The 25,808-nt window shown below is 38.6% G+C and overlaps 1 protein-coding gene across 1 annotated transcript in view; it reads right to left on the bottom strand.

Moving 5' to 3' along the window:
* TMX4 (thioredoxin related transmembrane protein 4) overlaps window positions 1-25,808 on the bottom strand; it is a 275,350-nt gene that overhangs the window by 233,438 nt on the left and 16,104 nt on the right. Inside the window, exons 2-3 of the mRNA XM_053712168.1 lie at window positions 20,763-20,878; window positions 9,646-9,691 (exon numbers count right to left, since the gene is read on the bottom strand). Of these exons, the coding sequence (XP_053568143.1) occupies window positions 9,646-9,691; window positions 20,763-20,878 (162 nt within the window). The remainder of the gene's footprint in view (window positions 1-9,645; window positions 9,692-20,762; window positions 20,879-25,808) is intronic.

Genomic DNA, 25,808 nt, shown 5'->3' with positions numbered 1-25,808 from the left:
TGGTGAAATTTTCTTTACATGTACAGATTGGCTTTTACTTAAAGTAGCATCAATACAATTAATACACAAATTTCTATTGGGCTCCACATTGGCCTTTGAACATATTGCACAAAGAGATTCCTCTGTGTCAGACATGTTTAAACAAACTAGCAATTAAACCAGCAAGCTTGGAAATACTTTTCAAATAATTTACAAGCAATATAAAAAACGTTACTGTGCCTTTAAGAAGCACACAAAAAACTGTCACAGTTGAAATAACATGAACCGGGTAAGTTATAGAAACCAAATTTTCACATTAAATTTATTAATTTAGCAAAGGATTGCACCCACTAGCAAATGGATGATTAACCCCTTAATACCAAAAAACGGATAACAATAAAATATATACGTTTTTATCACAGTCAAAGCACAGTCTCACAGGTCTGCTGTGAGTGATTACCTCCCTCAAAACTAGTTTTGGAGACCCCTGAGCTCTGTAGAGACGTCCTGGATCATGCAGGGAGAACAGGAAGACTTGTGACTGAATTTTTACTGCGCAGTAAAAGCGTCAAAATAGGCCCCTCCCACTCAAACTACAACAGTGGGGAAGCTCAGTAAACTGATTTTATTCAAAACTAACGACAGCCATGTGGAAAATAATGCCCAAATAAATTTTCACCAAGTACCTCATAGAAAAAACGATTAACATGCCAGTAAACTTTTTAAATATAAATATATGAGATGTTAATAAAAAGCCTGTTGCTAGTCGCTTTCACTACAGAGAGGCTATAAGTTATATATATACAGTATTTTCTTAGTGAAGTGCCATTCCCCAGAAATACTTCAGTGCAAGCATACACACATATCAGCCTGATACCAGTTATTACTACTGCATTTAAGGCTGTACTTACATTACACCGGTATTAGCAGTATTTTCTCAGTCAATTCCATTCCTTAGAAAATAATATACTGCAACATACCTCCTTGCAGGTGAACCCTACCCGCTGTCCCCTGTTCTGAAGTTACCTCGCTCCTCAGAATGGCCGAGAACAGCAAATGGATCTTAGTTACGTCCGCTAAGATCATACACAACTCAGGTAGATTCTTCTTCTAATGCTGCCTGAGAAAAAACAACACACTCCGGTGCTGTTTAAAATAACAAACTTTTGATTGAAGAAATAAAAACTAATTTTAATAACCACAGTCCTCTCACACATCCTATCTATTAGTTAGGTGCAAGAGAATGACTGGGTATGACGTAGAGGGGAGGAGCTATAGAGCAGCTCTGCTTGGGTGATCCTCTTGCACTTCCTGTTAGGGGGGAGTTAATATCCCATAAGTAATGGATGACCCGTGGACTGACTACACTTAACAGGAGAAATATGATTAAAAAAAAAAAAAAAAAGACTTTTTATGTTTACCAGAAGGAGGAATAACAGACAAAGCCTTCTTAATGGATTCAGAAACAAAATCTCTTATGTTATCAGGAACACTCTGAACATTAGATGTTGATGGAACTGCAACAGGTAATGGTAGTTTACTAAAGGAAATATTTTCTGCATTAACAAGTTTGTCATGACATTTAATACAAACAACAGCTGGAGGAACAACTACCAAAAGTTTACAGCAGATACACTTAGCTTTGGTAGTTCCAGCACCAGGCAGCGATTTTCCAGTAGTATCTTCTGACTCAGTTGCAACATGTGACATCTTGCAATATGTAATGTATGTAAAAAAACAACATATAAAGCAAAATTGATCAAATTCCTTAAATGACAGTTTCAGGAATGGGAAAAAATGCCAGTGAACAAGCTTCTAGCAACCAGAAGAAAAAAATAACGAGACTTAAATAAAGTGGAGACAAAAATTGACGCCCACATTATTTGGCGCCTAAATGCTATTAGCGCAAAAAATGACGCCACATCCGGAACGCCGACATTTTTGGCGTGAAAAACGTCAAAAATGACGCAACTTCCGCGCCAAGAAAGTCCGCGCCAAGAATGACGCAATAAAATGAAGCATTTTCAGCCCCCGCGAGCCTAACAGCCCACAGGGAAGTCAAATTTTAAGGTAAGATAAAAATGATATATTCAAATGCATTATCCCAAATATGAAACTGACTGTCTGAAATAAGGAAATGTTGAACATCCTGAGTCAAGGCAAATAAATGTTTGAATACATATATTTAGAACTTTATAAAAAAGTGCCCAACCATAGCTTTAGAGTGTCACAGAAAATAAGACTTACTTACCCCAGGACACTCATCTACATGTTTGTAGAAAGCCAAACCAGTACTGAAACGAAAATCAGCAGAGGTAATGGTATATATATATATAAGAGTATATCGTCGATCTGAAAAGGGAGGTAAGAGATGAATCTCTACGACCGATAACAGAGAACCTATGAAATAGACCCCGTAGAAGGAGATCATTGAATTCAAACAGGCAATACTCTCCTCACATCCCTCTGACATTCACTGCACGCTGAGAGGAAAACCGGGCTCCAACCTGCTGCGGAGCGCATATCAACGTAGAATCTAGCACAAACTTACTTCACCACCTCCATAGGAGGCAAAGTTTGTAAAACTGATTTGTGGGTGTGGTGAGGGGTGTATTTATAGGCATTTTGAGGTTTGGGAAACTTTGCCCCTCCTGGTAGGAATGTATATCCCATACGTCACTAGCTCATGGACTCTTGCTAATTACATGAAAGAAAACAAATTTATGCTTAACTGATAAATTTATTTATTTCTTGACACGGTGAGTCCACAGATCATCATCAATTACTGTTGGAAATATCACTCCTGGCCAGCAGGCGGAGGCAAAGAGCACCACAGCAAAGCTGTTAAATATCAGTCCCTACCCACAATCCCCCAGTCATTTGACCAAAGGGAAAGGAAGCAACACAAGGTGCAGAGGTGCCTGAGGTTTATATAAAAACAAACTGTCTGAATACAGGGCGGCCGTGGACTCGCCGTGTCAAGAAATAAATAAATTTATCAGGTAAGCATAAATTTTGTTTTCTTTCTAATGACACGGTGAGTCCACGGATCATCATCAATTACTGTTGGAAACCTAAACAGAAGGCACCACTGCTTGAAGAACCTTTCTCCCAAAAGAAGCCTCAGCCGAGGAAAAAGTATCGAATTTATAGAATTTGGAAAAAGTGTGCAAAGATTACCAAGTTGCAACCTTGCAAATCTGTTCCACAGAAGCTTCATTTTTGAAGGCCCAGGAAGAAGAAACAGTCCTTGTGGAATGATCTGTGATTTTCTCAGGAGGTTGCAGTCCAGCAGTCTCATATGCCAAGCAAATAACGCTCTTCAGCCAAAAGGGAAAGTGAAGTAGCCGTAGCTTTCTGACCCCTGCATTTCCCAGAAAAGCAAACCAACAATGCAGAAGACTGACGAAAGTCCTTAGTTACCTGCAAATAAAATTTTAGCGCTCACACAACATCCAGATTATGCAACAAGCGTTCTTTGTAAGAAGAAAGATTTGGACACAAAGAAGGTACAACGATTTCCTGATTAATATTCTTTGGGCAGGAAACCAAACTTAGTACGCAGAACCACCTTATCAGAGTGAAATATAAGATAAGGGGAATCACACTGTAAAGCAGAGAGTTCAGAAACTCTCCGAGCAAAGGAAACCGCAACAAGAAACCAAACTTTCCAAGTTAATATCTTAATATCAAAAGAATGCATAGGCTCAAACGGAGCCTGTTGTAAAACTTTAAGAACAAGGTTAAGACTCCATGGAGGAGTAATGGGTTTAAACACAGGCCGAATTCTAACCAAGGACAGACAAAACCATTGCACGTCTGGCACATCCACCAAGCACTTATGTAACAAAATAGACAATGCTGAAATCTGACCCTTTAGAGTACTTGCAGACAATCCCTTCTCCAGACCACTCTGTAGAAAAGGACAAAACCCTAGGAATCCTTACTCTACTCCAAGAGTATCCTTTGGATTCACACCAATACAAGTATTTACACCAGATCTTATGGTAAATCCTGTGAGTCACAAGCTTATGAGCCTGAATTAAGGTCTCAATGACCGACTCTAAAAATCCAATCTCCAAGCAGTCAGCTTCAGAGAAACGAGATTTGGATGAAGGAAGGGACCCTAAAGTAGAAGGTCCTTCCTCAGAGGCAGTATCCAAGGTGGAAAGCATGACATTTCCACTAGGTCTGAATACCAAATCCTGCGAGGCCAAGCAGGGGGTATGAGAATTACAGACGCCCTCTCCTGCTTGATTCAACCAATGACTCTTGGAAGGAGAGTGAACGGAGGAAACAGGTATGCTACACTGAGGTTCCAAAGAACTGCCAGAGCATCGATCAGAAGTGCCTGCGGATCTCTTGACCTCGAGCCGTATCTCAGAAGATTGGCATTCTGACGAGAAGCTATGAGATCCAACTCCGGCTGCCCCCACTTGAGGGTCAAACTGGAAAACACATCCGAATGAAGTTCCCACTTCCTGGGATAAAAAGTCAGTCTGCTCAGAAAATCTGCTTTACAATTGTCCACTCCTGGGATGTGGATCGCAGAAAGACAGCAGTTGTGTGTCTCAGCCCTCTGAATAATTTGGGCCACCTCTGTCATGGCCAAGGAACTCCAGGCTCCCCCCTGGTGGTTGATGTAAGCCACTGAGGTTATGTTTTCCGACTGGAATCTGATAAACCGGGCTAAGGCTAACTGAGGCCAGGCCAGAAGAGCATTGAAGATTGCTCTCAGCTCCAAGATGTTTATGGGCAGGACTGACTCCACCTGGGTCCATAAGCCCTGAGCCTTCAATGAGCCCCATACTGCTCCCCAACCTAGAAGTCTGGCATCCGTGGTCACAATCACCCAGAAGGGTCTGCGGAAGCAAGTACCCTGGCAGAGATGATCCTGAGAAAGCCAGCATGGAAGAGTCTATTGATACCTGATCTAAATCTACACGCGGAGACAGGTCTGTATAGTCCCCGTTCCATTATCTGAGCATGCATAACTGCAGAGGTCTGAGATGGAACCGAGCAAACAGAATGATGTCCATGTTAGCCACCATCAGACCGATTACCTCCATACATTGAGCCACTGACGGCCGTGGAGAGGACTGAAGGGCAAGACAAAAGACAAAAATCTTTCTTTTTCTGACCTCTGTCAGAAAAAATCTTCATTAACAGGGAGTCTATTATGGTCCCCAAAAAATACGACCCTTGTAGCTAGAAAGAGAGAATTTTTTTCCCTGATTCACCTTCCATCCGTGGGATTGAAGAAAAGACAACAACAAGATCTCCGTATGAGATTCTGCTTGTAAAAAAGATGGCGCCTGAACCAGAATGTCGTCCAGATAAGGTGCCACTGCAATGCCCCAAGATCAAAGCATAGCTAAAAGAGCCGCCCCAGAACCTTTGAAAAAATTCTGGGAGCTGTTGCAAGGCCAAATAGAAGAAGGGCCAAAAACTGGAATTGATTGTCCAAAAAGGCGAATCTCAGAAACTTGTGATGGTCCCTGTGAAAGGGAAGATGAAGGTATGCATTATTTAGGTCTATGGTTGTCATGAACTGACCCTCTTGTACCAAGGGAAGAATGGATCGTATAGTCTCCATCTTGAAGGATGGCACTCTGAGAAACTTGTTTAAACATTTTAGATCTGGGATTGGTCAAAAAGTTCCCTCCTTTTTGGGAACTACGAACAGATTTGAGTAAAATCCCAGACTCCTTTGCTGAAAGGGAACTGGAACTTTTACCCCCAGGGCGGCAAGGTCCTTGACACAATGTAAGAACTCCTCTCTTTTTATCTGGTCTACAGATCATCTGGAGAGGAGAAACCAAGTCTATTTTGTATCCCTGGGAGACAATGTCCACCGCCCAGGGATCCGGTACATCTCTTATCCAAGCCTGGGAATAGAGAGAGATACACAGAAAAATGGAAGCAGGCACTGAACTAGAGCCCAAAAATATAAAACAAAAATCTTTATTGGATATAAGTTAAAACGTCCACAAGCAGACATGACAGGGTAAACGGACAGTCTGACTCGTTTTGCGCCCCCTAGTGGCGCTTACTCATAGACTAATGTCCATGTCTCATCCCTGTCTATTAATAGGCATCATGAAAAAGTATTTACTACTTCACTACCTCATCAAAAAGGGGCGCAAAACACGTCCATTTAGCCTGTCCTGTCATATCTGCTTGTGGACGTTTTAACTTATATCCAATAAATATTTTTTTTTTTATATTTTTGGGCTCTAGTGCAGTGCCTGCTTCCATTTTTCTGTGTATGACTTTTGCAGCTGTATACACCGCTATTTGCTACGGCACTCCGGATGGTTTCAACATTTTTTTCATCATATGGTCCCTGAGGGGCTTCACTTCCAGGTAACGTGAACGTACGTTCCAGTGCTGCGGCTTTCTCGAGAGAGAGGAAAAAAAGAGAGAAAAAAAGAGAGAAAGAGAAAAAGAGAGAGAAAAAGAGAGAGAAAAAGAGAGAGAAAAAGAGAGAGAAAAAGAGAGAGAAAAAGAGAGAGAAAAAGAGAGAGAAAAAGAGAGAGAAAAAGAGAGAGAAAAAGAGAGAGAAAAAGAGAGAAAAAGAGAGAGAAAAAGAGAGAGAAAAAGAGAGAGAAAAAGGAGAGAGAAAAAGGAGAGAGAAAAAAGAGAGAGAAAAAGGAGAGAGAAAAAAGAGAGAGAAAAAAGAGAGAGAAAAAAGAGAGAGAAAAAAGAGAGAGAAAAAAGAGAGAGAGAAAAAAAAGAGAGAGAAAAGAGAGAGAGAAAGAGAGAGAGAAAGAGAGAGAGAGAGAGAAAGAGAGAGAAAGAGAGAAAGAGAGAGAAAGAGAGAGAAAGAGAGAAAGAGAGAAAGAGAGAAAGAGAGAAAGAGAGAAAGAGAGAGAGAGAGAGACTGCCCCCTACAAGATCCGCTCCCGGATCGGGGGCCAACCCTTCATGCTGACTTGGAATCAGCTGAAGGCTTTTTAAATTGCTTTCCCTTATTCAGACAAAGCATCAAACCAGTAAGCTGCAGCGCTGGCAACAGTGGCGATACACACCGCAGGTTGCCATTGTAGATCCTGGTGGACATATATCTTTTTTAGTAAAGCCTCCAATTTTCTTATCCATTGAATCTTTAAAAGAACAACTATCCTCTATGGGAATAGTAGTCCTCTTGGCCGAAGTGGAGATCGCTCCTTCTACCTTAGGAACTGTCTGCCACAACTCCTTAATAGAATCCGCTACAGGAAACATCTTCTTAAAAATAGGAGATGGAGAAAAGGGAATACCAGGTCATTCCCATTCTCGAGCAATAATCTCCGCAGCACGGTCAGGAAACGGAAAAACCTCCACCGTGGAGGGAATAGTTCAATTTACTAGACTTTTTAGGATTGACTACGATAGTTGTGTCGGAGTCGTCTAAAGTAGCCAAAACCTCCTTAAGTAATAAAGCAAAAGGTGTTCTAGCTTAAATCTGAAGGATACCACTTCAGCGTCAGAAGAAGGAATTACACTGACTGAGTCTGAGATTTCCCCCTTAGATGCTACCGTCATGTCTTCTTCCTTAGGCTTATGGAAAGGGACACTCTGGAGAGCCAGAACTTGATCAGAAACCTTACTAACGGTTTCCTTAAATTTCCTTTTACGCCTTCCCTGCAACATGGGGAAAGCTGACAAGATACCGCAAGGGATACCTGAGAAGCAATGTCTAGTAGAGAAAATCCTACAGGATTGCAAGAGGAAACACAGGGCACTAAATGTGGAGACTGAAAAAGTTGGGATGCTTGATGAGAAAGCTGCAGCATATCTGCAACAGGAGACACCTGAACAGCATTTGCCTGGGATAATGGTGGCTCATGGTCAAATATTTTCTCTCTATACCAAAGTTCTCTCAGTGCATGAGGAACAAAAAGGAACTGGGGTTTCCACCTGAGCATCAAAACATAACTGACAAGCAGCAACTTTGCCTGGGATAATGTTTGAAAAGCCTCTTGATCCATCTTATGTAATAAATAAGGATAAAGTGTAAAAAAATATTTATTTGAAAATAAAAAATAAATGTGTACTGTGTCTTTAAATAGAAATGTGTGCTAGCGCAACAAACCAAATAGACCTCAGGCTACCTATACACCTCAGTAGCTTACCTGCCCTGCAGCTCATTTTCAAATACAGAGCAGTTACAGAGCCCTAACTGCCAAAAAAATTGCTTACAACAGTAATCTCCATGACCAAAAGTTAAAGTATAAAAACTACTATAACACATTGAGCCACCATAAATCACCTCACAGTCTCAAAACCCAAACTGCCTAAAAGAACCCCCAAACATGAAGGTTTAATAGAGTCCCATATTAAATAAGACAGCTTTTAGCGGTAACAAGTGCAAGCAATCTACTTGCAAAAGAAAATTAAAATGGCACTTACCTGAAAGTTCTGTCCGGCAGCAGGACAGCTCATCTGGTTTGAGAGGGTGCAGCACCTCTCATGGACCTGTGAAGAGAGAAAAACTGAGTAAACCTACTCAGGTTTTCTAGTTAGGGCAGCAGATTCTTGAGAGAATGCAGTGAGGATTGAACCTCACAAGTTCTCAAAAGATACCACTGCCCTACTGAAGAGACCGATGTGGACTAGACCCCAGAAAAGAACATAGTAAGCTTACTCTGCTTAAAAAAAAAAAAAAAAACATCTTGAAGAAAACTCATCAGACACCTAAACTTCACCTCCTCCTTGCACTACAGGCAAAGAGAATGACTGGGGGATTGTGGGTAGGGGAGTGATATTTAACAGCTTTGCTGTGGTGCTCTTGCCTTCTACTGTTGGCCAGGAGTGATATTTCCAACAGTAATTGATGATGATCCGTGGACTCACCGTATCATTAGACAGAAATAGAAGATATATATGCATACATATAAACAAAAACGCACATGACATATTATATTTAAAAGAAGTTAGTGTTCCACATTTTTAGTGTTAGTCATGAACTACAAAAATGAAATAGAAATAGTCATCCTAAAGAAATGATACATAAAAAAGATTTTAATAGGGTAGAGAGTTTACAGGATATCTGTTCTGAGAATCATCAATTATCTCTGGTTGATTTATCTTCTGTAACGCAGTGCTTAAAGGGACATGAAACCCAAATGTTTTCTTCCACGATTCAAATACAGGATACAAATTTAAACAACTTTCCAATTTACTTATATTGTTTAATTTGCTTACTTCTCATGTTATCCTTTTGCTGAAAGGTTTATTTAGGCAATCTCAGGAGCAGCAGAGAACCTAGGTTCTAGCTGTTGATTGGTGGCTGTAATATATATATATATATATATATATATATATATATATATATATATATATATATATATATATCGATTGTGATTGGCTCCCCCATGTGTTCAGTTAGAAACCATTATTGCGTTGCTGCTCCTTCAATAAATGATACCAAGAGAATGAAACAAATTAGAAAATAGAAGTGAATTAGAAAGTTTTTTAAAATTGTATCCTCTATCTGAATCATGAAAGAGAATTTTTTGGTTTCATGTCCCTTTAAGATTCTACTTTGGGGAGTTAGAGGCTTGCAGACTCCAATTCATGTTTCCTTACTTAATTTATTGATAGTATTGTCTCCGTAAAAAAAAAGAAAAAAAAAAAAAAAAAAGGGAAGACGGTTGAAAAATAAATATTTCAATAACTTACTGGTAAATTGTTGGAAGTGTTGTAACGAAGAACCGTCCACTTAATCCTAAAAAATAAGAAAGTAAAAAGAGAATAAACACGTTTTGCAGACACATTTTAAAAAAAGGCACAGTCTAGTCAGAACTAAACTTTCATGATTCAGATAGGGCATGTAATTTTAAACAACTTTCCAATTTACTTTTATCAAATTTGCCTTTTTTAGTGTTATTTTTTAGATGAGAGTTAAACCTAGTAGGCTCATATGCTAATTTCTAAGCCCTTAAAGGGCCGCCTCTTGTCTGAATGCATTTGACAGGGTATCACAGATAGAGAACGTCAGTTCATGTGTACTATATAGATAACATTGTGCTCACCACCGAGAAGTTACTTATGAGAGGGCATTGATTAGCTAAAATGCAAGTCTGTCAAAAGAACTGAAAAAAACAAAATTTATGCTTACCAGATAAAGTCATTTTTCACTTCCCCTATCTCCCCAGTCATTCGGTCAAGGGAATATGGAAAAGTAGGAAAAATATAAGGTTATAGAGGTGCCAGAAGAAAATAAAAAGGGAAGCAGCCCAAAAAGACAACGGGCGGGGTCGTGGACTCTACCTGCCAGGAAAGAAAGGAATTTATCAGGTAAGCATAAATTTTGGTTTTCTTTCCAAAGGCAGGGAGAGTCCACAACTTCATTCTTTACTGTTGGGAACCAATAACCAAGCTCCAGGGGACACTGAATAAATAACAAACGGGAGGGCTAAAAAAGAATGCGAACCCTAAACTGAGGGCACCAAAGTCTGTAACACCTTTCTCCCAAAAACTGCTTCAGTCGAAACAAAAACATTGAATTTATAGAACTTTGAAAAAGTATGTAAGGAGGACCAAGAAGCCGCCTTACAAATCCGATCTATGGAGGCTTCGTTCTTAAAAGCTCAGGAAGAAGAAACTGCCTTAGTGGTATGAGTCATTATCCTCTCAGGAGGCTGTTGTCCAGCCTTCTCATAAGCCAAACGGATGATACTTCTCAGCCAATAAGATAATGAAGTTGCAGTGGCCTTCTGGCCCTTACGTCTGCCAGCATCTAAAACAAACAAAGAAGAGGATTGTCTGAAATCTTTTGTTGCCTGGAGATAAAATTTTAATTCATGCACAGCGTCCAGACTGTGGAGCAAACGTTTCTTTGAGGAAGAAGGATTAGGAAAAAAAGTAGGAACAACAATCTCTTGATTGAGGTTGCGATCCGAGACCACCTTGGGTAGAAATCCTAATTTGGTACGTAAAACTGCCTTATCCGCATGGAATACCAGATAAGGGGGCTCACACTGTAAAGCAGATATCTCCAAGTAAGCCTTATAAATCACTTGTTTGAGCCAAAAAGCCAACGCTACCTTAGTAGCCTTCTGCCCCTTACAATTACCAGAGTAGAGAACAAACAAACTAGAAAATTGTCTGAATTCTTTAGTAGCTTGAAGATAGAACTTCAAAGCTCTGACTACATCAAGACTATACAATAAGAAAATTATATTAACACTTTATTGAAAAGGCCAAAAAAACAACAAGTCTAAAATTGGGAAAAGGGAGTGGGTAATTCAAGACCACTCCCACAATGCATCTCTTAATCCCAACAATGATCATTAAAAACATACAGGCCTGGATACCGGAGGGGGTGTTCAGATTAAATTTAGTACAAATTATTAAAGTGAAAGAAATAGGTACACAGCATGCTGCGTAATCAGTCCTACAGGCTCACCTATGTGCTCAAAGGCGTCGTCCTGCCATGAAGAGGTCAACAATATTGGCCTCTTCATGATCTGGTTAAATAATGAGTTGGTATGAAATCTACATATGTAATTGACGAGACATCAATCTCCTATTTGGAATTATTGATTAGGAAGGAAGAGAATATTTTTTTAAACACTGTACTATACAGAAAAACTACAGTCACAAATAATATTTTGAAATGGGATAGCTATCATCCCAAAAGTCAAAAGTTGGGAATACCTACTGGAGAATATCTAAGGGCAAAGAGAAACTGTAGTACAGAGAAGGACTTTGAAATTGAAGCGCAAGAACTGAGAAACAGATTTAGGGAAAGGGGTTACCCAAATAAATGCCTAAAAAGGGCATTCCAGACAGCTAAGGGTACTGATAGAAGTTTGCTACTAACTGATGTAAAAAATAGATGATCTGATACTATCAGGATCATAGGTACATATGATGACAAAAATAATAAAAACATAATTTATGCTTACCTGATAAAATTTATTTCTCTTGTGGTGTATACAGTCCACGGATCATCCATTACTTGTGGGATATTCTCCTTCCCAACAGGAAGTTGCAAAAGGATCACCCACAGCAGAGCTGTCTATATAGCTCCTCCTTTAACTGCCATATCCAGTCATTCGACCGAAGACAAGCAAGAGAAAGGAGAAACCATAGGGTGCAGTGGTGACTGTAGTTTCAAGTTAAAAAATAGCTGCCTTAAAATGACAGGGTGGGCCGTGGACTGGATACACCACAAGAGAAATAAATTTATCAGGTAAGCATAAATTATGTTTTCTCTTGTAAGGTGTATCCAGTCCACGGATCATCCATTACTTGTGGGATACCAATACCAAAGCTAAAGTACACAGATGAAGGGAGGGACAAGGCAGGTACCACTGCCTGTAAAACCGTTCTCCCAAAAATAGCCTCCGAAGAAGCAAAAGTATCAAATTTATAGAATTTTGAAAAGGTATGAAGCGAAGACCAAATCGCCGCCTTGCAAATCTGTTCAACAGAAGCCTCATTTTTAAAGGCCCATGTGGAAGCCACAGCTCTAGAAGAATGAGCTGTAATCCTCTCAGGAGGCTGCTGGCCAGCAGTCTCATAAGCTAAGCGTATTATACTCCTTAGCCAAAAAGAAAGAGAAGTTGCCGAAGCCTTTTGGCCTCTCCTCTGTCCAGAGTAGACAACAAACAAAGCAGATGTTTGACGAAAATCTTTAGTAGCTTTTAAGTAAAACTTTAAAGCACGAACCACGTCAAGATTGTGTAATAGACGTTCCTTCTTTGAAGAAGGATTAGGACACAAAGACGGAACAACAATCTCTTGATTGATATTCTTATTAGATACCACCTTAGGTAAAAATCCAGGTTTGGTACGCAGAACTACCTTATCTGCACGGAAGATCAGATAAGGAGAATCACATTGTAAGGCAGATAACTCGGAAACTCTACGAGCCGAGGAAATAGCTACCAAAAATAGAACTTTCCAAGATAAAAGTTTGATATCTATGGAATGAAGAGGTTCAAACAGAACCCCATGAAGAACTTTAAGAACCAAATTTAAACTCCATGGTGGAGCAACAGGTTTAAACACAGGCTTGATTCTAACTAAAGCCTGACAAAATGCCTGAACGTCTGGGACATCCGCCAGACGCTTGTGCAAAAGAATAGACAGAGCAGAAATCTGTCCCTTTAAGGAACTAGCTGACAATCCTTTCTCCAATCCTTCTTGGAGAAAAGATAATATCCTGGGAATCCTGACTTTACTCCATGAGTAGCCCTTGGATTCACACCAATAAAGATATTTCCGCCATATCTTATGATAGATTTTCCTGGTGACAGGCTTTCGTGCCTGAATTAAGGTATCAATGACTGACTCTGAGAAACCACGCTTTGATAAAATCAAGCGTTCAATCTCCAGGCAGTCAGCCTCAGAGAAATTAGGTTGCATCATCTTCCCTGAGTCAGAAATATCACCCACAGAAAGAAGCTCTCCTTCTTCAGCTTCTGCATATTGTGAGGCATTATCAGACATAGCTCTTAAAGCGTCAGTATGCTCTGTATTTCGTCTAACTCCAGTGCTATCTCGCTTACCTCTAAATTCAGGTAGTCTGGCTAATACCGCTGACAGTGTATTATCCATGACTGCCGCCATGTCTTGTAAAGTAAACGCTATGGGCGCCCTAGATGTACTTGGCGCCATTTGAGCGTGAGTCCCTTGAGCGGGAGTCAAAGGATTTGACACGTGGGGAGAGTTAGTCGGCATAACTTCCCCCTCGTCAGATTCCTCTGGTGATACATTTTTTAAAGACAGAATATGATCTTTATTGCTTAAAGTGAAATCAGTACGTTTGGTACACATTCTAAGAGGGGGCTCCACAATGGCTTTTAAACATAATGAACAAGGAGTTTCCTCTATGTCAGACATGTTTATACAGACTAGCAATGAGACTAGCAAGCTTGGAAAACACTTTAAATCAAGTTAACAAGCAAATATAATAAACGGTACTGTGCCTTTAAGAGAAACAAATTTTGTCAGAATTTGAAAAACAGTGAAAAAAGGCAGTAAATCAAACGAAATTTTTACAGTGTGTATAATAGGCTAACAGAGCATTGCAACCACTTGCAAATGGATGATTAACCCCTTAGTTCAAAAACCGGATCAAAAAAACGATCTAGACTTTTTTTAAACAGTCACACCAACTGCCACAGCCTTGCTGTGGGCCTCAGGAAACTGTTTCTAGGCAAATTTAAGCCAGCCATGTGGAAAAAAACTAGGCCCCAATAAAGTTTTATCACCAAAGTATATATAAAAACGTTTAAACATGCCAGCAAACGTTTTATATTGCAACTATAAAAGAGTATTACCTCAGAAAATAAGCATGATACCAGTCGCTATTAAATCACTGTATTCAGGCTTACCTTACATAAATTTGGCATCAGCAGCATTTTCTAGCATTCACATCTTCTAGAAAAATCTTAATTGCACATACCTCATAGCAGGATAACCTGCACGCCATTCCCCCGCTGAAGTTATCTCTCTCTTCAGTCATGTGTGAGAACAGCAATGGATCTTAGTTACAACCTGCTAAGATCATAGAAATCACAGGCAGATTCTTCTATTTTTCTGCCTGGAACAAAATAGTACAACTCCGGTACCATTTAAAAATAATAAACTTTTGATTGAAGTAAAATAACAGCTACATTTCACCACTTCTCTCTTACTACCTCCATGTTTGTTGAGAGTCGCAAGAGAATGACTGGGTATGGCAGTTAGGGGAGGAGCTATATAGACAGCTCTGCTGTGGGTGTCCTCTTGCAACTTCCTGTTGGGAATGAGAATATCCCACAAGTAATGGATGATCCGTGGACTGGATACACCTTACAAGAGAAAATTGTATGCTCCATCTAAATCATGAAAGAAAATGTTGGGGTTTCCTGTCCCTTTAACTTGCATCCTAGATATTTCTCTATCATGGGCTCATGAGATTCCAATCATAACTAATGTCTTGTAAACTTTATTACATAATTCACTGCGGATTTCCATAATGTTTTGGTTATGTAGCTGCTTCCTATGATAACTGATTATTCCTGTTAATGTTTTCCTCATAAAGCAAATTGCCCTGTGATAATCTCATTGCTAGTATGTTTTTATATACACAGCTAAATAGAATACATGCTTGATGGCCAAATTGTACACTGTTCCTTACTGATGTTGTGACTAAAATAGTTATAATATATAAAAAGGTATTTATATACCAGTTAGTATTCAAATGAGGTTTAAATTTAGAGATCCAAGTGAGGTCTCTTCAATAACATGGTACTTTCTAATCTCATAATAGTCCCAAAAGAAGCGAAGATCCAAAAATGGTCTAGGGAGTAACTAAAAAAGTCAATGGCATATTCATTGCATGTTTTTGCTTTACATATGGTTTTGGGTTATGTAGCTGCTTGCTATCAGAACTTTCATTATTCCTGTTAATATTATCCTCAAGCAGCAAATTGCCCTGAGATAATTTCATTGCTAGTACGATTTTATATATACAGGTATATAGTATATAAGCTTGATAGACATGTTATACACTGTTCATTACTGATGTTTTGACTACAAATATATTTGTATACCAGTTATTAGTATATTCTAAAGTGTTAAAATGAGGTTTAAAATTGGAGATCCAAGAGAGGTCTCCTCTATAACTTGGTACTTCCTATCCTCCTAGTAGTTCCACAGGAAGCAGAGGTCCAAAAGTGACCATTTGAGCAACTTAGATATTTTACAGTCAATGGCATATACAGGGAGTGCAGAATTATTAGGCAAATGAGTATTTTGACCACATCATCCTCTTTATGCATGTTGTCTTACTCCAAGCTGTATAGGCTCCAAAGCCTACTACCAATTAAGCATATTAGGTGATGTGCATCTCTGTAATGAGAAGGGGTGTGGTCTAATGACATCAACACCCTATATCAGGTGTGCATAATTATTAGGCAACTTCCTTTCCTTTGGCAAAATGGGTCAAAAGAAGGACTTGACAGGCTCAGAAAAGTCAAAAATAGTGAGATATCTAGCAGAGGGATGCAGCACTCTTAAAATTGCAAAGCTTCTGAAGCGTGATCATCGAACAATCAATCGTTTCATTCAAAATAGTCAACAGGGTCGCAAGAAGCGTGTGGAAAAACCAAGGCGCAAAATAACTGCCCATGAACTGAGAAAAGTCAAGCGTGCAGCTGCCAAGATGCCACCAGTTTGGCCATATTTCAGAGCTGCAACATCACTGGAGTGCCCAAAAGCACAAGGTGTGCAATACTCAGAGACATGGCCAAGGTAAGAAAGGCTGAAAGACAACCACCACTGAACAAGACACACAAGCTGAAACGTCAAGACTGGGCCAAGAAATATCTCAAGACTGATTTTTCTAAGGTTTTATGGACTGATGAAATGAGAGTGAGTCTTGATGGGCCAGATGGATGGGCCCGTGGCTGGATTGGTAAAGGGCAGAGAGCTCCAGTCCGACTCAGATGCCAGCAAGGTGGAGGTGGAGTACTGGTTTGGGCTGGTATCATCAAAGATGAGCTTGTGGGGCCTTTTCGGGTTGAGGATGGAGTCAAGCTCAACTCCCAGTCCTACTGCCAGTTTCTGGAAGACACCTTCTTCAAGCAGTGGTACAGGAAGAAGTCTGCATCCTTCAAGAAAAACATGATTTTCATGCAGGACAATGCTCCATCACACGCGTCCAAGTACTCCACAGCGTGGCTGGCAAAAAAGGGTATAAAAGAAGAAAATCTAATGACATGGCCTCCTTGTTCACCTGATCTGAACCCCATTGAGAACCAGTGGTCCATCATCAAATGTGAGATTTACAAGGAGGGAAAACAGTACACCTCTCTGAACAGTGTCTGGGAGGCTGTGGTTGCTGCTGCACGCAATGTTGATGGTGAACAGAACAAAACACTGACAGAATCCATGGATGGCAGGCTTTTGAGTGTCCTTGCAAAGAAAGGTGGCTATATTGGTCACTGATTTGTTTTTGTATGTCAGAAATGTATATTTGTGAATGTTGAGATGTTATATTGGTTTCACTGGTAAAAATAAATAATTGAAATGGGTATATATTTGTTTTTTGTTAAGTTGCCTAATAATTATGCACAGTAATAGTCACCTGCACACACAGATATCCCCCTAAAATAGCTATAACTAAAAACAAACTAAAAACTACTTCCAAAACTATTCAGCTTTGATATTAATGAGTTTTTTAGGTTCATTGAGAACATGGTTGTTGTTCAATAATAAAATTAATCCTCAAAAATACAATTTGCCTAATAATTCTGCACTCCCTGTACAGTTGTGATAAAAAATGATTCAACCCCCATTGCAAATCAGACTTTTAGCTGTTTGCAATGAACAAAAGTGATTTAAATAGCTCAACACAATGAATGATTCAAGTGGTTTCCCCAAATTCAACTGAAAATGCAAATATTAATTAATTCTGCAGTCTCAAAATTATTCAGCCCCCTGAATAGAATCCCTCACAACAGCACAAATATGCAAAACAGGTGTTGTCTCAAGCACACCTGATGCAACTAATCAAGGGCTTCATTAGTTGCACCAGGTGTGTGTGAGCTAGAACACATGCAATACCTGAATTGGCTAGGGGTTTGTTAGTGTCACATTTGACTGCATGTTAGAAATATGGCCAAGTAAAAAAAAAAATGGACCAAAAAAGTTAAGAGAAGAGATCATCGCCCTTCACAAACAAAGAACAGGATACAGGATAGCAAACGCACTGAATTTTCCTAGAGACACTGTTGAAGGATAGTTCACAAGTTCGAAGTTAAAGGAACTGTGGTTGCACTACCTGGACAGGGCAGAAAAGGGAAGCTATCAACAGCTGCAACCAGATTTCTGAGAAGGCAGGTTGAGAAAAACCCTCAAGTGACTAAAAAAAGACTTGCAGCAAGACTTGGTGGCAACAGGCACTGAGGTTTCAGTTTGTATAGTAAGGCGCGTACTAAACACAGAAGGTTTCCATGCCAGAACTCCAAGACGTACACCACTACTGACCCAAAAGCGCAAGAAAAGTCGGCTCCAATATGCTCAAAATATAAAAAAATATAAATAAGCCACAGAAGTTATAAGATTCTGTTCTGTGGAGCGATGAAACAAAACTAACTTTTCAACCCAATGGATCACGTGTATGTCTCGAGGAAGAAGAATGAAGCATAAGCTTAATAGAACACTCTGCCTACAGTTAAGCATGGTGGTGTCTCAGTGATGCTCTTGGGCTGCTTTGCATCCTCTGTCACTGGAAACCTGCAGCGTGTGGAACGCAAGACGGATTCATTTAAGTATCATGAAATCCTAGGAGAAAAAAAGTCATGCTGTCTGAAGCTTGGGCATCATTGGACCTTCCAACAGAACAATGATCCCAAGCATACCTCACATTCCACCAAGGCTTGGTTGCAGAAGTCCTGGAAGATTATACAGTGGCCATCACAGTCACCTGAACTGGAGGCCATTGCTCATGAGGAATGGGCTAAGATTTCTTAGGAACGCTCCCAGAAGCTGCTGTCTAACCATGCATCTCATTTGCAGCAGATCATAACAGAAAAAGGGTGCTCTACTAAGTACTAAAATTCTTGCCATGAAGGCGTTGAATCATTTTGAAACTGCAGAATTAATTAAAAGTTGCATATTCAGTTGAATTTGAGGAAACCACAAAGTATTCGTTGTGTTGAGCTATTTCAATTGTTTTTGTTTGATTTGTTCATTGCAAACAGCTGAAAGTCTGTACATTTTGACAATGAACCTGATTTGCAATGGGAGTTGAATAATTTTTATTACAATATTGCCTGTTTTTACAAGAAAGTTCGCTGTTAAACATTTTTTCTTTTGAATTATGTTATTTTCTTTTGAACTGAGGAGAGATTACATAATGTATTCCATTGAACTAATTCAATGCTATATCTGTATTTTAGTGGATGTATATCTTGTACCTTGTTTACTCACTACCATTTGTATGCCGTATAGCAAACCTCAATAAAATGTATTTCTAAAACTTTTTTTTTTTTTTAAATGTGACTAGAAACAACGTTGCAGTATATTTTCATTATTTATTTTGCCCCATTTTCATGCAATTTAACTCTGAAAATTGAGCAATTTTCTAATTCACAAAACCTGAAATGCACCCTGTTGATTTCTGAAGGCTAACTCTGCTACATATCTTTCACTAATCGGCTTTAACAATGCATTTTATACTAACTTTATGACAGGCTAGCTTTATGACGAGGCTAGCCTTGCTGTCTGTTGACTAAAGCCCAGTTTGGCTTCTCCAAATAAGGCAAATAGTGGGTGTAGTTTGGCTAATGAAAAATAATTGCAATAAAAATGTTGTCAATTTGTATTTTTATTTTTTTTTTTATTTTTTTTTTGGACTGCACTGATATGTGTTTCAATAGCAACACAATGAGAATGTCTTGTAATTACAAGGTGTTAATTAAATGTTTTGCATTCATCCCGTTTATTCATAAGATGTAAACAGGTAAAGAATAATTAAAGTGAAGGTCAATTTACTAATAGTGCCCCACGGCATTGCATAGACGTTTAAAAATTAACTAGGGTTTAATTCATGAAATGTTTTATATTTATATATTGAAGATTTTTTACCTATTTACCGCTGTGACGATAAGCGCAGCTCTCCCGTTCGCCATTTTGTCAAAGTGATTGACAGAGGACGATTCATAAAAAAAAAACAATCCTTGTTTTCCCCCGGGCTGTGACGTTTATGCAAAGGGGCTGAACGCCCCGGGGGGGAAACAAGGATTCGTTATTTTACAAATCGTCATCTGTCAATCGTTTTGACAATATGGTGGGCAGGAGAGCTGCGCTTATCATGGTAGTGTTAAACAGGTAAAAATTCTACAAAATATATACATACGAAACATTTCATGAATTATACCCTTGTTAATTTTTAAATGTCTATGCAATGCCATGGGACACTATTAGTAACCTGACCTTCACTTTAATAGATCAACGAGAGCTGTATTTCTGCCTATAGAAAGCATTGTTAAATATGACAAACAGATCGTGTAGCACAATAGGGTACATTTTTCAGCATTTACAGCGTAAACATGGAATGTTTTATTATGTTGTCAAGTTTCTTTTACAGTTCACTCTTCTAGGATAACAAGATGATGTTTAGCAGCATCTAAAAGCTATATATTAAATCTGGAAATTTTGAGGGCTTCATGCTAGGATCTGATCCATAGTCCATGGTGATCCCTTTATGGGATACAGGCTCTTTTGGAATCTTTCCCCAATACCATAAATATAATAAGAGCACACTAAATACATAGATTACTATTAACGTGATATATGGCACAAAGTAGGTAGGGTGGTTGCTAAAACATAGGAGTTCCCATTGACTCCTCACCAAGTCCCTAACATGTTTCACCGTCTAGCACGGCTTTTTCAAAGGGTAACATTCCCTCATTCCTGCTGAGTACTAGAAATATCTGTCGGCGAGACCGCACTATTGATCATGCAATCCCCATAGAAAGACCATAGAAAAGGGTTAAAAATAAACTTCACATGACAGGGACAAAAAAGACCTGTAATTTGAAAGAGGAGACTCTTCAATCTATCCAAAATGAGGTTTCACGCACCCCTGTTTTAGTTGTCATCCAAATCATAATTTCTATTATTAGAATATATATATATATATATATATATATATATATATATATATATATATACACACACACATACATATATATATATATATATATATATATATATATATATATATACATACACACACACTAATCTTTACAAACAACACAAAGTAATATAAATATTTGCATTAAATATATTACCTGGTTCTTCAGTGACATCTACTTTTCCAACATTAATATTGAGAGCAGAACTTTGTTTTCCAAAGTTTTTCCACTCAGACTTGATTTGCTGACAAGCTGGACACCAAGGGGCATAGCTGAGAAAAAAAAAAAGAACTGGTCTAGTTTAAAAATGATAATACAAGAGATGTAAGCTAATGCAGACATAAAACAAATTTAAGGAACAGACGGCACAAATATTTTTTGTTTGCATGTAATGTTAAACTGGAAAATTATCCAAAGAAACATTTTTGAGTAAAAAAAAAAAAAAAAAAAAAAGGATACAGGCCATAAACCACCTATAATAAAATACAAAAGAAGTCTAGTTTCTAGGTTTCAATATTTTTCTTTATTGGTAAAAGTTATCAAACAACAAACACACTAAAAAAAAAAAAAAAAAAAAAAAACAGCTTTCTTGAAAATTTTTCACATAGCATCAGCCCTTAGTAAACATGTCATTCATGTGTACCCAGCAGACAATGTAAACAGTAAAGGCAGACAGCTGCTGCCTGGGAGAAGAAAAACGGAAACACTAATAACCAAAATATGCCCATTTAATTGGAGTGGGGAATCCCTGAGATATCTGGGAATACAGCTAGCGGATAATTCTGATTCTTTATTTAAATTAAATTATATCCCAATTAAAAATACCCTTATGGGAGACTTGTCATCCTGGACAAGGAAGCATCTGTCCTGGCTAGGCAGGATTAATACAATCAAAATGAATGCATTCCTGCGCTTGTTATACATTATGCAAAACCCTCCCTATTCCACTCCCCAACACTTACACCTTACAGATGCAGTGGCTATTTGGTTCCTTCATTTGGAATAGACGCCCCCCCCCCAGGGTTAACAAACTTACTATGACACGCTCAATAGCTCAGGGAGGCCTAGGTGTACCTGATATTGATTCATATCGTACGTCAATAATTCTTCAGAGAATTCTCGATTGGAGAATACACAAGGACCATAAGAGATGGATTTTACTGGAGGAAAATTTAAACGCTAGTATCAACCTGCCTTCTGTTTGTTGGCACCCAAATTTCCAATTGTTGAATAGACAGATAGATAACCCTATTACTCAGGAAACACTAAAAAAATGGGACTCTAATAAAATGAATCCATACCTCTCCTCATGTCCAGGCCCGCTAACATCACTTCTCCACAATAGTGAATTCTCACTATCATTAATAACTAAAAACATAGACACACAACGAGAACAGGGAGGTCTCAGCAATGCAAATCACTGATAATGATAAGTTATGCACCCAAGAATGACTGGTCGATATGGGTCATGACTGGGCTGTTAGCTGGTTCTCCTACAGGAGAATACACCATTATATCACAACCCACCCACATTATTCAAACATGGCACGTTCGCTAACAAATCTGGAAAAACTATATGCTTCCACTCCTCCAATTAAACATAGTCTCTCACATATCTATAACATTATTACTCAATCACCTCCGGGCAATCTGCCACGTTCTATTGAAATGTGGGAGAGAGAACTGGGGATAATAATTACTCCTCAGACTGCAACTAACATTTTTTCACAACACCAAATCCGTCTCTACATCTTCATCCATTAAGGAAATAAACTACAAAATATTACATGGTTGGTACCTTACCCCTAAGAGGTTACATAAATTGTTCCCAAAGACTAATAATCGCTGCTGGCGATGTGGGCATGTTGGAAGTAATATGAGCCATATGTGGTGGTGGTGCTCTCAGATTAACACGCTGTGGCGTAATATTATCAATGAGATAGAATATATCTTCCAGGCTCTTCTCCCCTTAGATCCTCTAGTCTGGCTAGTAAATAAATCTATTAAACTTCCCCAAACCCACTTTAGACCTCTATTAAAAATTATGATAAACAGTGCAAAAGTTCTGATAGCTCAAAATTGGCGATCAACTGAAGTGATTTCTATAAAACTTTGGCAAAGTAAGGTTACAGATATTATTGAAATGGAGGAGTACGGTTCCTACTTGTCCGGCAATGGGGAGCAATTTATTGAAGCATAGCACACGTGGGAACGATATATTAAAAATAGAAAGCTCTAGATCCCCTTTTGACATTGACTGAGGCTAATTACATTGTAGATCATAGTTACTGTTGGTTCAATTCATACATTGAATCACACAGATATTAAACAATCGTCTAGGCAAACTAATAAAGATACCGTTACAGGCATTGAGACATTAGGGTTATTGTTAAAAATAAATTTATAAAAGGTTAAAATGAGAATCTGTGATGCATGTTATTTTATATTTGGTTACTATTAATCACAGATGTGTATTCACTTATGTGTATTCTTTACAAAGCTTGTTAGACGTACATCATCTGTCATTGTTGCATAACTGCACATTTTTTTTCTGTATTCTGTATTATGGATTCTTAATAAAAAAGATTTTGAAAAAAAATAAAATTATACTAATTGACCTGTCCTTACACCGCTGTACACATTAACCCAGATGTTGGGTGTTCTCATCAAAATAACCATAGCTATGATCCCCCTGCTGTCATAAACTATAATAGTTTACCTAGTACCATAGCAGACTACTCATAACTACTTCTTGGATTTGCTATTGGAAAGGTATCTTGGGAGAAATGAAAACTGACACCCAATGCACCAAACCAAATTCCATCACTATTATGCCAAATAGGCAAACATCTAAAAAAAGGTATAAATGTAGAGATTACTTGTGAGATCTCTCGCTGCACATTTTCAGTGGCTTGGGTAAGAGGGCTCATAACTTCCTATTGATAATTGCAGTTCTGCAGTCGATTGTTGGTTACATAAAATGTAATCTTGTCTCATTGAAATACAATTAATTGGAGAAATACTCTCTTACAATTTTGTATAATTGAAAACTTAAATTTTTTGTTTGTTTAATTTAAAAATCTTTCATATGAAAATGTCATTGAACTTTTATGTTAAATTCTAAAATGAAATGTGACCTGATGAAGAATCAGAAATTAAATAGTTAACTTTTAGGCAACTATGACATGTACAGGGCTATATGGTTTTAGATGACAATTGTTTTTAAAGAATTAAACTGTAATATATAAATGTTAATATTAATATCAGTAATTGAATGATGTGTAATGTCAACAATATTAAATGGTGTTGGTTGCCAGTAACACTCACAAAGTGAGTTACCTGAAACATACACACAATCATTTAATCTCTTGACTACAAGTAATATATACAGCAGTGATGAAAGCCTTTTATTGCCAAGTAACACAAATGCAGCAGTAATCAAATCCTTGATAACCTAGTAACAAGGTGTAGAACCCATGACAGCTGTGCCCAAGGTACAGAAGGGGACTGCACTCTCAGACTGGACTGGGTACACATCCCCTGATTGAGAGCTGGCATTTGTATGGCTATATTAGGGACCCAGGATTTGGAAGAGACCTTGACAAGGTACCTGGGCTTGTCCCATTTGGCCAGATGTGGTAACTAACTCTTCCAGTTTTGCTTTTAATCTTAGCTGAGAGCTTGTAAGCGAGTGCTGGACTTTCTCTCCGTGTTGTATTAATTTAGTTTGTAATTTTACCTATTGGCCTTGCACCCAGACTTGTCTGGGGTTAACTGCCTGTAACTCTGGAGACAGCACAGCATCCTGAGAGTGCTATTAGCACCCGGGGCTGAAGATGTTGCAGGGTCATGGGATGTGTACCCTGTCCAGTCTGAGAGTGCAGTCCCCTTACGTGTTTTGTATATGTCTAGGGTGATTAGATTGTGAACCCTGACACTTTCCCAGTTTGTTTGATTGATAGCTGGCATTTGTTTGGCTGTATGGCTGTATTAGGGACCCAGGTTTTGGAAGAGACCTTGAAGTGGTACCTGGGCTTGTCACATTTGGTCAGATGTGGTAACTAACTCTTCCAGTTTTGCTTTGAATCTTAGCTGAGAGCTTGTGAGTGCTGGACTTTCTCTATGAGCTGTTCCCAAGGTGACATACAATTTTTTTTTTTTTTTACTGCCATACTGCCCAGCCTCCACTTGGAGAGGAAAAGATAGACATGAAGACAGAAAACATCAATATGGTGCCAACAGATAGTACTGACCCAGCAACTACCTAATAACACATGAGTTTATTAAAGGAACATGAAAGTAAAAGTTAAACTTTCATGATTCATATAAATCATTCAATTTTAAAAGGGTCATCATTCTGAAAACAATGACATTATCTAATGTAGCATGTCATTTTAACAATTGCCACACCACAAGTTTTTGGGGCCGATTTATCAATGTCTGGCGGATATGATCCACTGTAGCAGATCATGTCGGCCAGACATCGCTGATGAACTGCTTGTGCAATGCCTCCCCCTGTGATTGGGCAGATTGCTGTCCGACACCTCAGAGGAGACGTATGATTTGAAACTGCTACTTCTTAAAGGATTTCTTTCTGTTATAATTTTTAAGCTAAACAACTAACATATTAAAGTTAATAAACATTAATTAAAACCTACTGACCTATATTTGCTCCAAAACGAAGTTTCATAACATTCTAAAAGTTATATCTTTTATTCGCCGATGATGTCACGTTATCCTGCCCACTATTTTCAGCACTGAGTGTTCAAAATACTTAAACCAATAACTTTGTGTTTAAAGCGCCATTTTGAAACCTAGGTATTGTAAACGGATTGGTACAGAGCAAAGGATACCCACGGAGTGGGTTTGGAAAACAATTAAATTTGCAGACAAGATTTCTGATATACAGTAGAGATATGTTAATGAAATGCTATTGATAAAAAGCGTATTTGGGGTAGTTAGTTAGTAACAGGCATAGAAAATATTTACTTACAGTGGCCCTTTAACTCCTGTTTCCGGCGAGCCTGAAGGCTTGAGCGGAAACAGGTGCATTAGGCACCATTTGGCCTGTGATAAATCAGCCCCTATGTGTTTAACAACCTCAAAAAAGGGGTTCAACACACAGCAAATTAAAGTACCGCTCAGGTGTCTGAGGTCATGTGAATACCATTTCTGATTTCGTCATCAGTTTTGTGATTTGTC

The sequence above is a fragment of the Bombina bombina genome, chromosome 4 (genome assembly GCF_027579735.1).
Source record: "Bombina bombina isolate aBomBom1 chromosome 4, aBomBom1.pri, whole genome shotgun sequence".
NCBI classification, from domain to species: Eukaryota; Metazoa; Chordata; class Amphibia; order Anura; family Bombinatoridae; genus Bombina; species Bombina bombina.
Note: the sequence above shows the minus strand (reverse complement) of the source record. Positions and strands in the feature narration are given on the sequence as shown.